This window comes from Diabrotica virgifera, chromosome 4 (genome assembly GCF_917563875.1).
Source record: "Diabrotica virgifera virgifera chromosome 4, PGI_DIABVI_V3a".
Taxonomy (NCBI): Eukaryota; Metazoa; Arthropoda; class Insecta; order Coleoptera; family Chrysomelidae; genus Diabrotica; species Diabrotica virgifera.
In genome coordinates, this window is record NC_065446.1 from 74,964,340 (window position 1) to 74,983,223 (window position 18,884).

The following is an 18,884-nucleotide window of genomic DNA, read 5'->3' on the forward strand; positions in this document are numbered from 1 at the left end:
TTACTAAAATCACTAGCCAGTAGTTGTGTCTGAGTTTAGCGAACCGACTTTATTGACAATTTTATTAAATTCTCTCCTATAGTATATTTTCCAGTTTTAGCGATGAATAAAGAAATTTGATAACTAGCATCAAGAACACAAATCTAGCATTGTATTTAAATGTCCGGAGTAAAAGGGTTAAAATCGTATCAAATCCATATTCAAATTGCCCCCCTTAATCATCAAATTGTCCCCCAGTGGGGCGTAGGCCCCACCTTGGGAAACACTGAACTTGAGAGAATGAATTTTTTTTTTCTCAAAAAAAAAAAAAGAATGTGTGTGTACTTTGTACGCACGTAAGAAGTTATACTTCTATTATAATATAATTTCAACGAAATAAATATACCTACTTAACAGTTACAATACAAAAAATTAACAATAATTACCAAAAATTAACCAAAACTTAACAATGCCAAATATTAAAAAAAAAAGAAAAAGTATGAATCGTCCGGGATTTGAACCCGCAATCTCGCGATTTCTCGATCTGTGGTCCAATGCTCTACCAACAAGGCCATCCAGGCGCATGCTACTGACGTTTCAGATATACATAATTACACATCACGGCGACAAGTGAAATATAAAAATAGATGTTTTATTATTTTACGCCCAAGGAAGACAAATCCAAAGACACAAAATTATAGTAAAAAACGTTTTAAACCACCTTTTTCAAATTGCGCAAGTTGTATTATTAATATTAATGTTAATAAATGAAATATAAATATTTGGACGTTTCACAATTTGACAATTCACTTTTAACTGCAGTGCCTTAAAATTTTTAAAGCACTAGTTCCTTAAAGTAGCATTTTTAACGCTCCTATAGAGTGCCAAAAATTGCATTTTTAACACGTTCGTAGAAAAATATATTTAAAAACACTAATATATTCTTTCCACACCTTCTCTGGACTGATACATACATAAATTAAAACATTTAGTAACTAACTCCATACTGCCTGTGTGCGCATGCGCGCAGATTAATAAAATTTCACCCTCAATGAAATCGCGCCTAAAGAAGTATAACTTCAAAAATACAGGAGGTTTCACTCCAAGGCATATTATGTAAAAATAACCGGAAAAATAAAGATATGAAAATTTGCACTTTGGATGCGTACCTACATCCAAAATATTCAATTTTAGACTTTTGATGGTATCTGATAGCAATACAAAATAGGCACAAAGGTAGCGGACAAATGGATGGAGATAGAAAAGGCCCTTTTGACAGCTGGTGAAGGCTCTTTAGCTCCAAGCAAAATTAAGAAAAAGAATGGATGACAAATGAAATTTTGTACTTCATCGAGGAAAGGCGAAGATACAAAACTAGCAAGACAAAATACAAAGAAGTGAACCGAGGGATTAAGAAAAAATTAGAGAATCCAAATAGAAGTGGGTTCTGGAAAACTGCAAGGAAATAGAAGAGTATGAAATAATGTACGATAGCTATGCATAAAAATATCAAGTAAAATAACAAGTAAAAGAGTAAAACAAACATGAATCGTACAAGACAAAAAAGGTAAAATAATTACAGATTTAAATGAAAACCTGATGAGATGGACAGAATACGTTAAAAAAGGGTTTGCAGGCGAAAGACCAGAAATAGATGTTGCAGAACCTACAGAAGACACAACAGGGCCTGAAATCCTAAAAAGCGAAATAGAATATGCTATAAGGAACACTAAAAGGGGCAAAACTGTGGGACCAAATGAAATTCCTGTAGAAATATTGAAACTTGTAAACGACGACACACTTGAAATAATAATGAACCTCTTTAACACAATTGATAGAACAGGCATCATACCAAACAAATGGCTCTCCTCTACTTTTGCCACAATCCCGAAGACGAATAACGCCAGAGAGTTTTCAGACCACAGGACTATAGAATTAATGAGCCACGCATTGAAAGTATTTTTAAAAATAATTCACAAAAGAATATTTAACAAATTAGAAAAGGACATAAGTGCCACACCGTTTGGATTCAGAATTGGACTGGTAACACAGGAAGCTTTGTTTGGTCTGTGTCTGTTAATTCAGAGATGTTTGGATATCAACCAAGATCTCTATGTAGGTTTCATAGACTTTAAGAAGGCCTTCGATAAAGTCGGGCACAAAAACTGTATGAAATCCTAAAAAACAAAAACATCGACAGTCGCGACATTGACATCATATCCAGGTTGTACTGGAGGCAAACAGCGAAAATCAAGGTTGACAATGAGAACCGAAAAGATGGAGATTCGTCAAGATGTGTGTCAGAGTTGTGTTATTTCTCCATTACTATTCAATATATGTGTAGCCAAACAATATGTCAGGAAGCGCTCCTGGAGCAAAACATTGATATGAACATTAACGGAGAATTAATTAACAGTATACGATACGCTGATGACACGCTAATAGTAACAGATAACTTCATAGGAACTTCAGATTCATAACTTTAGAACTATAAGTTCAATGTGTCTCATATTTTGGTCAAATTAATGTTATACTAATACCTATACCTATTATACTATATCTATATCTACTGTTATACTATACCTATCCTTTTTAATTTATTTATAAATGACATAAATAAAAGCTTCAATTTTGCTCAATTTCTTCTATTTGCTGATGACCTTAAATTATTTCACATAATTACCTCTGATTTGGATCACTACAATTTGCAATCAGATCTTAATGGTCTTGTGGAATGGTGCTCACTTAATGGTATGGACTTAAATGCAAACAAATGCCATGTTATAACTTTTACTCGACTAAGACACTTTGAGAATAATTCTTACTTTATACGGGACACTAGGTTACAATTAGTTGACTCAGTTATAGATCTGGGTGTTATTCTTGATACTAACTTAAATTTCAACCTACACATTAATAGCATGGTTTCTAAGTCATTAAAGATGCTTGGCTTTGTTAAAAGATGCAGCTATGACTTTACGACTGGTCGTTCTTTAAAATTTCTTTATTGTTCTTTGGTTAGACCACATTTAGATTATGCATCATGTGTTTGGTCACCTCAATATAACTGTCATATTAATAAAATCGAACAAGTTCAGCGTAAATTCTTACGTTATTATGCTTATAAGATGCATCTCACTGGTCAAAGTTATGAGTCTTTACTGCAAATTATTCGACTTGACTCATTACAGAGTCGTCGTCAACATAAAGATCTTTGCTTCTTATATAACTTAATTCATGGTCATAAATTCTGTATCCCACTTTTAAATAAAATTGGTCTACATGTACCTTCAAGAACCACCCGTTCTGTGACCACCTTCCACGAGGTCATTAACCGCACAAATTATAGTTCAAGTTCCTATCTCTCTAAAACTCTTAAATTAGCAAACACATTATCTCCGCAAATTGATTTCTTTGTGAACGACTTTACTGCGTTTTCCACACAATTATATTTATACTTAACTTAATGTTCTAATTTCAAGACTGATTTGTCAACTACTGTTATTGTCTTTGTTCTAGGATAAGTTGTATTTGTCAATTTCAAAATGTTCTAGCTCTCAATTGTTGAATGAGAGCAAGTAAGTTTATTCTTTATTATTGTTTGTTATGTATTTACCAATTTTGTATCTACTAGATCTTATTTTTCTAATTTGTGTGACATTTTAATTGTAAAAAATTTTAATTGTATCATGTACTAATGGACTTCGGTCCGTAAATGAATAATAAATAAATAAATAAATACCACCTAATCAACAAATTTATTAAAACTAGAAAAAATCATGCCAAGTTTTACAAAATTAGCCCGTTTTGTTCATAAAAAAAAATTCATTCTGTATACGGTTTTTCAAAACCCTAATAAGAATTTTACAATTTAGATAAATATACAATTAAAATGGCGTATTAATATTTCCCCACACTATTACTTAATTTTTAATTAAAAAAATCAAATTTGACTATAAATTACAACTTTGGCAAAGTGAACCACATATGTAAAAAAATGTAACTTTTCATGCAAAAATTAATTTTTTTGGGACTTCTCGCAGGCCAAATCATGACAGGAATCCCAACCTCATGGCGATATTGCTGCACAATTCTTGCAATGTGTGGCCTGGCATTATTTTGCATAAGCATGAAAATATCCACAAGAAATGGTGCAAATGGCACGACATGCTCTTTTAAAATGTCTGTAATGTGCCTATGTGACATAAGCCGCCAGTGATCTATTCTAACTAACTACGTACGAGCCTACAAATTAATCACGACCCCACACCATTACCGATTCCAGACCATACTTTACAGTCCCTACAGTGTTACACTGTGCGTAGCGTTCCTCATGCTTTCTGTACACTCTGGTCTGTATGTCATCAGAACCGAAAGACAGTACCTAAATTCGTCGGTGAACAATATTCTTCTTCAATCGTCATTATTCCTAACAACATGTTCACCAGCAAAATGCAATCTTTGCTTTCTATCATCTCTGGTCCATAATGTGTCAGTAGGTGCCCTTCCAGGGCGCAGAAAGTTTGCTGCAAATCTTCTCCTTATCGTATTTTACTTATCCTAAAGTTATAACGATCCAAAAATTCATTTTGTAGAGGCGTACTGGTAACAAACCTTTGTCTTAGTGCCCTTTCAGACTAAGACACTGGTGTCTTTGCATTGGTAGCCCAGTAAATGAACGGGAAATACGGCGATACCTTGTAATTTTCAGGGTCATTTCTGAATTGCATTAAAATTTAGATTTAGGTTCTACTTACCCTCCACTTCAAAGTTGAATTTGTGCCGTTTGTTGCTTTTACTTGGGGGGTGATAGTCAGCCCTTCTCGGGGGTAAAAACACAAACGTTCATGATAAGCCCGGAAACATATAAATTGACTGATTATAAGCAACTTTGGTTCTATTGAGTTTTTTATGTAAGTCAATACTTTTCGAGATATTTGCGATTGAAAATGTTTAGTTTTTGACACAAAAACTACGTTTTCGAACGGGTTTCTCCAGATAACTGAAAAAGTAAATATTTTATCGAAAAAAATATTCTTAGCAAAAGTGTACTTTTAAAAAAACTAAAAACGTGATGTATCAGTTAAATCTATAAACCTAGTAAAAGCAAAGTTTTAGCTCATGAAAAATACGTTGGAAGACGTCTAGTTCCAAATCGAAAATTTCAACGTGAATTCACCGAAAAATTAAGCACTTATCGGGAAAAATCCATTTAAACTTTTTTAAAGTGTTTACAAAAAGCTTCATTTTAATTGTTTATAGTTTCTAGCATTAAAAATAAGCGAGTTACGCTCAAAAAAAAATTGGCCCCCTTTTTTTGTAAAAAAATCATGAAAATCTCCCCGTGTTTAGCTCCCCAAATGAAATCAGTCGTTACCGCTTTACAAACAATTTACTTTACTTTTCTAGTTCTTATATGATCTATCAGTTTCACCAGTTTAAAGTGCTTATTTTTGAAAGTGTTATTAGTTGAAAGGGCTTTAACGAGTCACTACGCACGAGTGTACGCAAACTTTGAATAGCCATATCCTAACCAATTTTTGTCTTACGGAAAATTAAAATAAAACTACCATATTTATAACAGCAAAACCTACATGTTTTTACTCTTTGAGATTTTTTGTATCACTAATACTTTTTAAGTTATTTCGAAAAAAGGATATTTTTCCAAAATTTTTAGAAAAAATTGTTTTAATATACAACCTAATTTTTTCAAAAATAAGCAGGTCAAACCATTCAAACTTACAGATCATATAAACAATATACATACATTTAAAGTAAATGGTAAAGTGGTAACGATTAATTTAATTTAGGGTGCTAAATAGAGATTTTCACAATTTTTTTACCAAAAAAAAGGGGCCAACTTTTTTTTCAGCGTAACTCGTTTATTTTTGATGCTAGAAACTTGTGTAAAAAAAATAAAGCTTTTTTTAAACACTTTAAAAATGATAATCAGTTTTTCCCGAGAATTGCTTAATTTTTCGGTGATTTCACGTTGAAATATTCGATTTGGAATTAGACGAATAAGAACGTATTTTTCATGAGCTACAACTTTGCTTTTACTCGGTTTGTAGACTTTACTGATACACCATTTTTTTAGGTTTTTTATAAACTACACTTTTGCTAAGAATATTTTTTTCGTTAAAATATTTACTTTTTGAGTTATTTGCTGAATACCGTCTAAAAACGTAGTTTTTTGTGGATAAATAAACATTTTCAATCGCAAATATCTCGAAAAGTATTGACTCACGTAAAAAACTCTATAGAACAAGAGTTGCTTATAATTAGTCAATTTATCCATTTTTGGGCTTATCTTGAACGTATGTTTTTTCACCCCCTAGAAGGGGTAAATGTCACCCCCAAGTAAAAGTAACCAACGGCACAAATTCAACTTTGAAGTGGAGGATAAATAGAACTTATATCCAAATTTTCATGCAATTCGGAGTTGCCCCTGAAAATTACCCAAATTGCCCAAACCGGTCATTTATTGGATTATTGTTGAGCCACTAAAATCAGCCAGACTCTGCAATTTCAGAACAAGTGGCTCTTTAGTCGTTCGTTTAAAACAATGCTTTGCTGCCGGTGTGTTGGTCTGAAAGGGTACTTAGTTAAGAAGTGTCCAAAACCGGTTTTGATTAGGAGTTGTACCCCTTCTACGGCCTTGAACGGGTCTTCTCGGGTTACTTCCAGCTCATTAAACCGTTCAGCGAGTTCAACTTGACGATATTCTTCTTCGCGAAGCAGTACCGGTATAACCTAACTTCGGGCCCTGGGCGCTGGAGGCTTACGGGCCCCCTACATTGCTATTCGTTGTCAGTTTTTTACCAAGAAAACACATGCATTAACTATAAAGATTTATTGTAAAATCCATAAAGTAATTTGTTTTAAACAAGCAAGAAGAATAGCAAACGTAAAAAATAATCCAAAAAATATTTTTGCAAACATAAATAAAAACAGAAAGTTCCACAAAACAACAAAAACCACACATCACAAGCAAAAAAACATATTCAAAAAAATAAATAAAGACAAAAGTTAGATCACTTTTTTTCTTGACTTGGCACTCGCAAACTGCCATATAATATTATCTCAATTCAGTTTCTCCAGTTCTTCATTCTCTATATACAATAGTAATAATGTCTAGGTTTTTTTGACCCAAATTTAACCTTAAATATGTTTTTATTCTTTTTAAAGCCGAAAAAGACCGCTCACCTGACGCGTCAAATAAATTTGCAGTAAAGTTAAGATATTTGAAAAAGATGTCTTTACATCCTGGATGACATAAAATTATTCATAAATTATATGTTTATTCAAATTTTGGCATAACGTTACAAAATGGGTAATTTCATTATGCAAGTCTCTTTGGTTTCATCAACATCGTTTTTATGTTTCTCGCATAAAGTATTAATTGACGTCTTGACTTCTTCTTTATCTAGAGAAAAAATACACCTAAAAGCTGATGTCACACCCTTGTAGCATTTAGTTCGCGATTCTGAAAACAGCGACTAATTTTCTAGACTCTAAATTTTTTGCGACAGCAATTTTTTTGTCGCCGCGACTACAAATCGCAAGTGGAGTGCTAGCCTTAGAGGCCACTGTATAATGCCAAATTGCAATTTTTGTAATCGCTTTACTTTTGAATGTTTGAAAGAGTGTGTACCTATTGTTTGGGTATTGGCATTTTCAAGAATTATCTATTCTTTATCTATAAATTAGATGTATGTACAGTAGAACCCCGCAAATCCGAACTAATTGGGGGGACAGCCTGTTCGGATTCCGAAAAGTTCGGATTATCCGAAAGTTAGCCTAAGAAGCTAACGAAGATGATTTTTAAAAGATTTGAACTGCCACCGATCCCTTTATGAAACTTTATCAGCACGTTTATGCCTCCAATATTCTAAAGCTGAAAAATATTTAGATCACTGAAATATTAAATCGCTAACGCCAGTAGTTTTGTTTAGTCACGGGACATGGGAATTCGGTTATGTAAATGATTCATTTAATTTGTAATCTGGATATTGATTACACTATGTTTCTCATGTTTCTTATCTTTTTCAATGTTTTCGTTCATAGTATACTATGGGAAATGTGTATTATGCACATTCCTTTATTGATTGTGTTTAAGTTTTTATAAGTATGTAGATACTACGTGTATTTATTTTTAATAAATTTCACATGTCCAAATTCCTATTAATTTTACATTGTTAAATTTTCTGGTTCTCTGTACATATAATAAACATGTTTTTAAATTTTTATTTTGAATTTTTAAAAAATTTTTCACTTTCCGTTGGTTCGGATTTGCCGAAAGTTCGGATTTGCGGGGTTCGGATTTGCGGGGTTCTACTGTATATCTATTTTTGTCTTTCGTTTAACTATTTTAAAAGAACTTATTTTCTTCTTATTTTAAAAGAACTTATTTTAAAGCCGAAAATTGGGATATACCTATTATTATATAAGCCCCACAATTCAAAATGAAACTATTAGAAACTAAAAAAACTCCGTTTATGTGATTATTTTGGATACAATTCGAGGCATAGCTAAATCTGACAACTTTCTGTAGTTTTTGGAAAAGGGCCCTGCCACAAACACTGACACGGGTCCCCTCGGCTGTCCCAAGTAGAAACACTGTAAGCGCCAATTCGAAAAATGTTCACCAGAGTAGAAAACGTAAAGGACTCATCATTTCAAATTTCTATTTTGTTTGAAATAAAAGTGAACACACATTAATTTAGTAAAAAATACTCCTGTTTTTCAGTAAATATTTTTATGTCTGAATTTTATTTCCTGACTAGGTTTTGAACACAAACAGTGTTTTTATTTGGGAAACCTGAAAATATAGTTTAAAATTTCCTACTTTTTAAAGACATTAAGTACCACAAATGATACTTTATTCAAGTTCCTTTAACAAATATAATAACAAATTGCAACGATTTAATGGTCAGTGTCTGGGTTATGTAATTGCTGTCATCCAGGTTTATGGAAAAGCTTGTCCATTAGTGTCTCTGAGACTGACCAATTACGCCAAAACGATCCGTTTTCAGGCATCAAAGAAATAAATTTCTCTATTATTTCTGTATAGGTACATATTTATAAAAATTATATTAAATTCTCTATATAAACAAATTATATTATGCAGTTTTTAATAAAAAATTTTCGTTTATTGTTATAACTTTGTATTATATAATAATTATATTAAGGTTTAGTTTTACAGCTTGTAGTTTTTTTTATTAATTTGGGCTATTATAAAGTTATGTTACTCAAAATTCAGCCGACTTACAAGTGAATAATCGACTAAATTCTGTAATTTTGCAATGTTTTTGCATCATCTGTGTTTCTAATTATTGGTCAAGGTTTACCAAACATTATTTTGTAGATTTTTTTAAGAACAAAATTCATTTTGTAAAGACTATTTATATTGGCTAGTTTACGAATTATAATAACTTAAACAATTAAATTGTTTATAATAAATTCTCGTCACTTCCGGCGCAAAAGAAAGTTATAAATTCGAATTCAGCAGGTCAAAATATTATTCGATTTTTATTCATATTTGATAATTAATAGGTAACACCGAGTTTAATTTTAAAAATATATTTTAAATAATTAATACAATAAACTTAAATATTTTATGCACGACAAATTTCTACTGCACTTATCACAATAACCATTAACCATCAATAACTAACAAACAACTAAAAATTGCCTTGGAAATATCAATGGTCTTAGCGAATGTAAAATGTAAATCATGCGATTCCCACGGTAAATCACTGTAAATCCCAAAAACCAAATAAAAACATTGTTTATCCCGTATTTACCGTGTTTATACTTGGGGATGTGGATATAATGTGTTTTAAATTGGTGAAGTTAAGATGGAATGTGATATAATGTGTTTCATAGCAATGTTAAATTGTGGTTCTACTAATTTTTTATTTTTTTCTTCCTTGGTAATTGGTAGATAACAACACCCTAAATCCAAAAATGCAATAAAAGTGATTTTGAACAAAATGGATATACAGTGTTTCTACTTGGGGCAGCCGCCCTATCGGGCTAGGCTACGCCACTGTGTGTAGGCATGAAGAGATGTAACAATAGAACATAGGCTTTTGCAGTGTATTGGCGTATTTAAGTATGAGATTTTTTTCGGAGAATATGTAGATTATTTAGCGTCTTAATTTTTTTACAATTAAAAGGAACGGGCCCCTGGGCGCCCGCCCCAAGCGCCCAGTGGATAAACTGGCACTGTCGCGAAGAGTAGGTAACGATTCTGATACAGTCACTTTCTAACAAATTTCGATTTTCTTGCTACTGGTTAATTCATTTCAAAGGAAAGCACACTTAATAAACTTTCTTTCTTTCTTTCTTTCTCCCCTTCCTTATACCCTTTCAGGTGTCGGATTTGACACCCATCTCTTCCATTCTTTTCGGTCCTGTGCTATTAGTTTCATTTCTTCTAGCGTTTTCTGTTTGATTTTTCCTGCTTCTACTATTTGCTGTATCCATTTTTTCTTCGGCCTGCCTTTTTTCTTTTTTGTAATATTCCTTGTTTCGTGAATTTTCCTTGCTAGTCTACTAGGTTTCATTCTCATCAGATGTCCATACCAGTTTAATTGCCTCTTTATTATTTTATTCATTATTGGTTCCTGTTTAGTTATCCCTCTGATTGTCTCATTTCTTATTCTATCCCATTTGGTCTTTCCGGCTATAGCACGTAAATGTCTCATCTCAATTGCATTTATCCTACTATTATGCTTTTTCTGTAAAGTCCCATTTTCGCTTGTATACAGTATCGTCGGTATCACAATCGTATTATATATTTTAATTTTTGTTTCGTTGGACAATTCTTTTTTCCTCAGAATTGGCGCTAGTGCGTAGTACAGTTTATTTGATTTTTTAGTTCTGTTTGTTATTTCGAGGTCTATTTTCCCATCATTGGTAATAATACTTCCAAGATAATCATATGCTGTAACTATTTCCAGTTGAGTATTTTTGCATTTTATAATTACTTCATTTTCTTCCTTTTCGCCGATGACCATTATTTTACTTTTCTCGATGTTTATTTCCATTTTTAATTTCTCTATTTCTTCTGTCCATATATTTATGAGTTTTTGCATTTTTGTCACGGAATCTGCTATAAGGACTATGTCATCCGCATACAATAGGGCTTCTATTTTTATTGGCTGTAATCTTTGGTATCCTATTGTTGTCTGTATTTGGTTCGTTCTTTCTCCAGTATTTCTAGTCAATTCATTCATGACTATTATGAATAGTAGCGGACTAAGACTGTCTCCTTGCTTGATACCTCTTTCCCAATTGAATTCTTCAGATCTTTCTCCTGCTATCTGTACACGTCCTTTTACTACTCCGTATATATTTTCAATTATTTTTATCAGTGTACTTGGTACTTTCATGTTCTGCAAGCATTTCCATATAATTTGTCTACTATAGAGTCGAATGCTGCCCTTAGATCTATGAATGCTAGAATGAGCTTTCCCCCCGAGTCAATACTTCTTTCTATTATATTCCTAATGATGTAAATGTTATCGTTTGTCTGTCTTTCTGGTCCAAACGCTGCTTGTTCTTCTCCCAGTTCTTTTTCTACCTCTTGTCTTAGCCTCTTCTCTACTATTTTCGTGTATATTTTAAAACATACCGATGATAAACATATTGCTCTATAATTTTCGCAGTTGACGTGTTCTCCCTTTTTGTATATTGGCACTATACTTTGCCAGTCTTTTGGGATTTGCTGCTTTTCCCATGCCTCTTTGTATATTTTCAACAACCAGTTTATCCCTTCTTCTCCCATGTACTTGACCATTTCCGGGTCTATGTCATCATCCCCTCCAGCTTTACCTATTTTTACGTTTGATACTTCCAATATTACTTCTTCTCTATTTATTTGCTCTAATTCTTTGTTCTCGTTATCTTGATATGTTTCATTTCTATCATCTATTATTGCATTTCTAAATTTGTTTTCATAGTATTCTTTCCATACTTTAGCTATTTGTTCTCCTATCTGTATTCCAAAAATGCAATAAAAGTGATTTTGAACAAAATGGATATACAGTGTTTCTACTTGGGGCAGCCGCCCTATCGGGCTAGGCTACGCCACTGTGTGTAGGCATGAAGAGATGTAACAATAGAACATAGGCTTTTGCAGTGTATTGGCGTATTTGAGTATGAGATTTTTTTCGGAGAATATGTAGATTATTTAGCGTCTTAATTTTTTTACAATTAAAAGGAACGGGCCCCTGGGCGCCCGCCCCAAGCGCCCAGTGGATAAACTGGCACTGTCGCGAAGAGTAGGTAACGATTCTGATACAGTCACTTTCTAACAAATTTCGATTTTCTTGCTACTGGTTAATTCATTTCAAAGGAAAGCACACTTAATAAACTTGAAAAACGTCTTTTAACATTTCGCACCACGTGTTCCAACCTAACTAACTTCGAATTAAAATAAATCACAACTGTAGCATGTTTTAATTTGTTTGCAAAAAATGATCAAAAATCAGCTTTGTTACCGTTCTTTCAATAAATTTTACAATATATCTGAGGTAATAATAATATTATAATATTATCACAAAAACTGAACCAATAGAATTACATATTTGATTTACCAAGATTTTTAAAATTATGCGTTAATTTTGGCGCGCAATTTATAATAGATAATTTTAAGTTAGTGATTTCAGGGTATATTTCAGAAAAAAAAACAAAAAAAAACATATAAATGAATATTTCAATGTTACAGGTGGCAGTCCAATTTCCAAACACGATTCCAGCGCTGGTGAATGTGACAGCGACGAAAAGAATCCTGATATCATTCCTCAGTCTCTAGACGAAGACGAGAATTCCGACTATTCCAGAAAAAGACAACACGTGTCTACGATAGAAACATCACCCAGCCGTGGTATGCAGCATCAGCCTGGAAATTCTAGTTATATGGGATATTGCACACTTAGAAATGGAATGCCATCGCATGATTTGTCAGCTCAACAAAAATTGGTAATTGCTGTTTTGATTAAGTGATTTGATTTGATTTTTACTTTACTCTCGGGAATAGGAGATTAAGTAGTATAAAGAATTATTATTAATTATATTATAGGGGTTTATATTTAGAAATATAAATTAAAACGGGATAATTACCGGGAGTTGGCTGTATATCATAAGTAGGGGAGACCGGGGCAAAAAGGACCACCTTACACTCTTTTACTTGCATCTTGTTAAACTTAATAAGTAATGAAAACACCACCCTAACGATAGTTTTGAACAACATTTTTTATTATAATGCTTAACAAAAAATGTAAAGCAAGTAACGCGTTTAAAAAAACTACAACTTAAAATGAAAATGGCGTCCGGTCCTGTATACCAGAGTATACGGGGCAAATGGGGCCATCAACTTTTATTTGCAATTCGCAAAGACGCATTATATATCGCATAGACTTATATATCATATATCTTTGTCTTCTTCCACACCAGCAGATGCATCATGTGCCGATTTATTGCATTGCTGACACTTTATCCAGCCCTCTTCCTTCTTGCTCCGGGTATAAGGTTCATTGCAATAGATACATTCCGAATCTGAATCTTTGCTACTATTAGTTTAAGTAATGAAGCTTAAAATAGGACAAAACCTCGCAATTCTTACAGAATGGATCGATTTGCTTGATAATTTGAGAATAAGTAGTGCATAGTCAAAGGATCAAAATCTATATGATGCCGAAAGGCGCTTTTACCATGGGGTGGCTGCCACCCCATCTCGGGGTGGAAATTTTTATTATATTTTGACCGCAAAAGTTGGTTAAAACATTCATTCTAAGCAAAAAACGTTCTATACATTTTTTTGATAAAATTAATAGTTTTCGATTTATTCTCTATCGACAGTGTTAGTTTTATATCGAGAAAATAATAATCCAATAAAGTTTCTGCTAATAACTCCAAAAGTTTTCGTTTTATCAAAACAACTTTACTTAACAAAAATGTACCTGTAAAAAATAAACAAAACCGTTTGTTTTAATTTTCTTTAAGACCAATAGTAATAGAGCTATACTTTATTATATGTTAGTTCTTCTTCGTCAAATGCTAAATATTGTAGTTTCAAAGTCAAAAGACGGGAAAACTATGCATTTTTTGAGGATAACTTGTTTAAACTAATTTAAAGTATTTAAAAATGTATATCTTCATAAATAAATAAAAAGTCTCTAAATCAAAAATTAAGGGACTTATAAAGAAAAGAAAGTCAGTCCCTATTTTTTTCAGATAAAAAGTGATCGGAAGCAACCCCCTAATCACTACCCTAATTAAAATTAGCCATTGCCCTTATTTGGTCTTCTTTATTTATGTATTATTAATAGGTTCTAGAAGTTTGACCGGCTTAGAATGATTAGTTTTTAAAAAGAAATGGAGTTAAAACGAATATCGAATTTTTGTAGTTTGGAAAAAAGGGTTTTTTCTTCAGAATAGAAGGAATAGCATTAGTAATACGAAAAAATGTTGAAATATGAAATTATAGCTAATTTAATTTCCAAGAACCTGGTTTGCAAAAGTTTTTTCTACCGCAAAAATTGAATGAGCAATTGAGAGACAATTAAAACTTGTAATAACATGCAAAAACCACCTTTATCAACCCTTTCAAAGTCACTTCTTTTTGCGACTGAGGATTTTAAAAAGATTTAATATTAATAGTCTTATAGGTCTTATAAAAACCTACAAAATTCTTTTTTACCAAACTTTCTAAGATAAAAACTAAAAAAGTTACGGTTAAAAAATCCATATATTTTTATTTTAAGGGGAAATCCAATTAGAACCATAATAATGTACTAGTAAGTTAGTAATAGTTAGTTGGCGATATTTTTAGTCATTGGATTTATTCATTCTTCTTTATTTATGTATTATTAATAGATTCTACAAGTTTGACTGGCTTAAAATGATTACTTTTTAAAAAAAATGGTGTTAAAGCAAATAAAGAATTTTTGTAGTTTGGTAAAAAATGCCATTTTCTTCAGAATAGAAAGATTAGCATCAGAGATACGAAAAAATGTTTAAATATAAAATTGTAGGTTATTTAATTCCCAAGAAATTGGTTTTAAAAAAAAAATTTATACGGCAAAACACTTTCAATAGCGAATAAATCGAAAACTATTAATTTTATCAAAAAAATGTATAGAACATTTTTGGCTTAGAATGAATGTTTTATCAACTTTCGCGGTCAAAATATAATAAAAAATTTCCACCCTCGCGATGGGGTGAAAACCACCCCCGTGGTAAAAGCGCCTTTCGGAATTATCTGGATTTTGATCCTTGGACTATCCACTACTTATTCTCAAATTTTCAAGCAAATCAATTCATTCTCTAAAAATTGCGAGGTGAAAAGCTTGGATTCCTGGACTATACCACTGCTTCCTTCACTGGCTGTTTTTCTTTGGATCTGCTTCTGAAATTCTTTGCGTGGTTTGGTTTTGTTATTTTGCCTCTTTTGTTTTGCTTTTGTTGCTTTGCTAATTTCCCTTGGTTTCTCAAGACCATCTTTATTTGGGGTGCTTGTTAAAATTTTCGATATCTCCTTTTTAGTATTGGTTTTGTGCTTTTTCTTATGTTGACTGTGTTTTCGAAAGAGCAGTTGAAGTATATCTGTGAAAGAACTAGCACTGATGTCTGCATCAGCCTGCTTACTGGTGCCAGGTTAAGAAGAATAATTATCGGATCTGATTGATGCAATGCTGACGTGGACAAATCTTCCGATATGCAAAAATTTGGGAAGAAGCATCAAATATTGTTGAAGACAGAAAGTCAGAAATTCAGATATGTCTGTTCGTAAAATCTATTTTGCAAATCTTAAAGATGTTTTACTTAAATTTTCTCATCTTCTTCACTAAAAAGAGGCTTAAAATACCTCCTGAATGGTACCGTTGTCAGACCTTACTAATTTTAAGCGTTGTATCAGGAACGTTTTTGGAATCTTGAACTTTTCAGCTACAGCTCGCAAACTCATGCCATTCAAGCCTTTTTGTTCTTGTAATTCCGCATCTGAAAAGATATAATACACTAAGCAATTTTGCTAAATTGAAACAAAAAGCTGGACTACCCTAGATAATCGAAATGATATCCGAAGATAATACTTCAACCAACTAGGATAGTTATCGCTTACCACCCTAGCTTAGCACAGTCTCTCAAGGTGCGTGTTCGTCTTGTCATAATGTTAAATATGAACTATGAAAATTCAGAATGGAAGCAAACAAAACAATATTTTAACCTGTTTACTGTGCGATTAAGATATAATAAAAAAATATGACTTATTAAACGCATTAACAAATATATTCAAAAACTAGAATACAAAACGTGTATAAGTTTTGACATCAAGAAGAAAGGTACCTTGCCAAAAAGTATTAAAAAGTAACAGATGGCAAGGGGTAAATTAAATGGAATTAAGATTGATACTACTATTTAAAATGTGATTACTAAACGCATATTAATAGATGAAAATAAATATCAGAACACATGGGTTTAGAAGATGGGAGGTTAGATACTATAAAAACTATTATAAAAAGCTAGGTATGCACATAGGAATATAATGATTGTAATAAGTAGAATTCTTTCCCCAAGAGAGAGATCGTTTATTGAGTAAAAATGATTTATTTTCAATCTCCTTTGGCTTTTATAACTTTACCACCTCCATTTTGAGAATTGTGGCACTCATTGATATGATAAAGTTTTTTTTCTCTGATTCTGGCCTTGGTTTAAAACTAGAACTTTTAGCCACGTAATTGGATAACTTATCACTAACTCAGGTGTAATGTGTAGTGTGTGTGTTGAGTAAGTGTCTTGTTACTTTGCAAAGTCGACGTCATTCTCTTTGCAAAGAGACGCTAATTGTATCCGAACGTCTGCGGGGATATGATAAAGTGAATTGTAGAAAGGTGGACAACCATGTTCCGTATTAAAATATATATCTAGTGAGTAAGAAAATATGAAGTACGTTCCGTATGATGCTATAGATGTTAGATGAAAAGAGAGTTGCCTATAGAACGGGCACCAAACAGGTTTTTAAAGGAAAAACAAGTTAAAACGAATACAGCAGATAATTATTAATGAAATATTGAAAAAAAAAAGTAAGTAAAATAATTATTTCAAAATAAAATAGCAAAGATGTGACGTTTGTAACGTTACAAAATATACAGGGATATATAGGACCAGCGGTAATATATGCCCCAACGTAGGTAGTCCTCATTGCCCCATTGCGTGAAAAACATTATCAAGCATAACCTCACAAAAAGTTTAGTTAAATTAACGATTAACGTGTGAAACGAAGGTGAGAAATGTGTACGTGCAGCGGGTTTTTGCATATGTACTGTATTTTGTAATAAAATATCATGAAAGTTTAGTAAAGATTAGAAAAATTACTTTAAATTGACAAATTATCAGTAGTAATTGCACAAGAGCTCTGAAGTTATTGAATTTTTCCCGAGTGACACTTTGACAGTTTTATGTCAAAGTGTAACGAGAGCAAAAATTCTATATTAATTTCAGAGGTCGAGTGCAATTTGTTGCGATTATTTCATGAATAAAACTGTTCAAAACCAAAATTTTATTGTAATTTATTTATGTAAGTACCATTAAACACACAGTTTTTATAAATATTTGAGGATTGAAAGTCATCACTTTTATAATTTTTAAAACATTAATTGTCATTACTTTTATCATTGTAGTCATCACTTTTATAATTTTTAAAACATTAATTGTCATTAATGTCACTGAATGTATTTTTTCGTAGCAACGAAGGGCATCTGACGTAATATACTTAACGACGGGAGATTATCAAAAATTATCGATTTAATTCAGATTTCTGTAGCTTTCTATTGGTCAGAATCTCCTATGAATGAAATAATCTCATAAAATTGACACTTTGCAATACCTGCGTCCACTGACTCTGTATACTGCAGCACGGTTTATTGTTGCCAACCTCTGGTAACAATATTCGAAACAAATTCAATGCGAAATTTAAATAAATAATTTCATATTTGTCAATGTTCCTATATGCCCCGAGGCGTGGTCCTGTATTCCCCGGTCTCCCCTAGTTAAATAACTTTTAACGTCGAAGTAAAAACTCCTTTTGTAATTGGTTTAATCTAAATTAAGAATTAAAAATTAATAAATCCATATGGATTACGTAAGTTCAGAACATTTTCGGACCTATCAGTATATCCTAGTGAACTTATTTTACTTGCCCCAGATAAATAGCCCCAGAACCAAAGAGTGGTTGGATTTAATATGAAATATACATTATAAAATTGTAAAACATTGCGTTTGACCCACGATTAGTTTACCGTGAGTATAGGTTGCTATAAAATATTACTTTATTGATTGCTATAAAATAACTCTTTATTGATTGCTATAGGTGTTTACAGATCTAATTTTCGCTCGCTACTGAATACTACTAAAATTACAAAACGGCTCTCGAACATAAATCCCCTGGTGGTGGGGAAAACAAAAAATGTCTATATCTGTCCTACAAAATTTCACTTTGGAAAAAACGTAATTAACTAATCGTCATCACTGTCCTTCTCAGAAGCTGACAATATCGCTTCACTCGCATAACTCTCCAAATACCTACTTTCTAAAGAGGATTATGATAAATGTTACCCAGAAATATAGGTAAGAATGAATGTATTTTAAACTTTTAAAAGATTTCTGGAAAATAATTTACCCAAACTTTAAGAATGGTCTGATATGAATTTACATCGTAAAATAAAATTGAAAAACTAAAATTAACTAAACTATAAGGGGACGGAACACATTGTAAAAATGAAACGATTTAAAGCCGATGAAACTAAGTGAAAATACTTCTGACTAAAAAATTATAGAGTACCCTTCATAGGTGTTTATAAACGTTAACAAAGCATACCAATCCATCTCTTTCCCTC

At 32.2% G+C, this 18,884-nt stretch overlaps 1 protein-coding gene across 1 annotated transcript in view; it reads left to right on the forward strand.

Moving 5' to 3' along the window:
• Positions 1-18,884, forward strand: part of LOC114335279 (nephrin-like) — an 838,863-nt gene that overhangs the window by 800,860 nt on the left and 19,119 nt on the right. Inside the window, exon 12 of the mRNA XM_050649180.1 lies at positions 12,716-12,969. Coding sequence (XP_050505137.1) covers positions 12,716-12,969 — 254 coding nt within the window. The remainder of the gene's footprint in view (positions 1-12,715; positions 12,970-18,884) is intronic.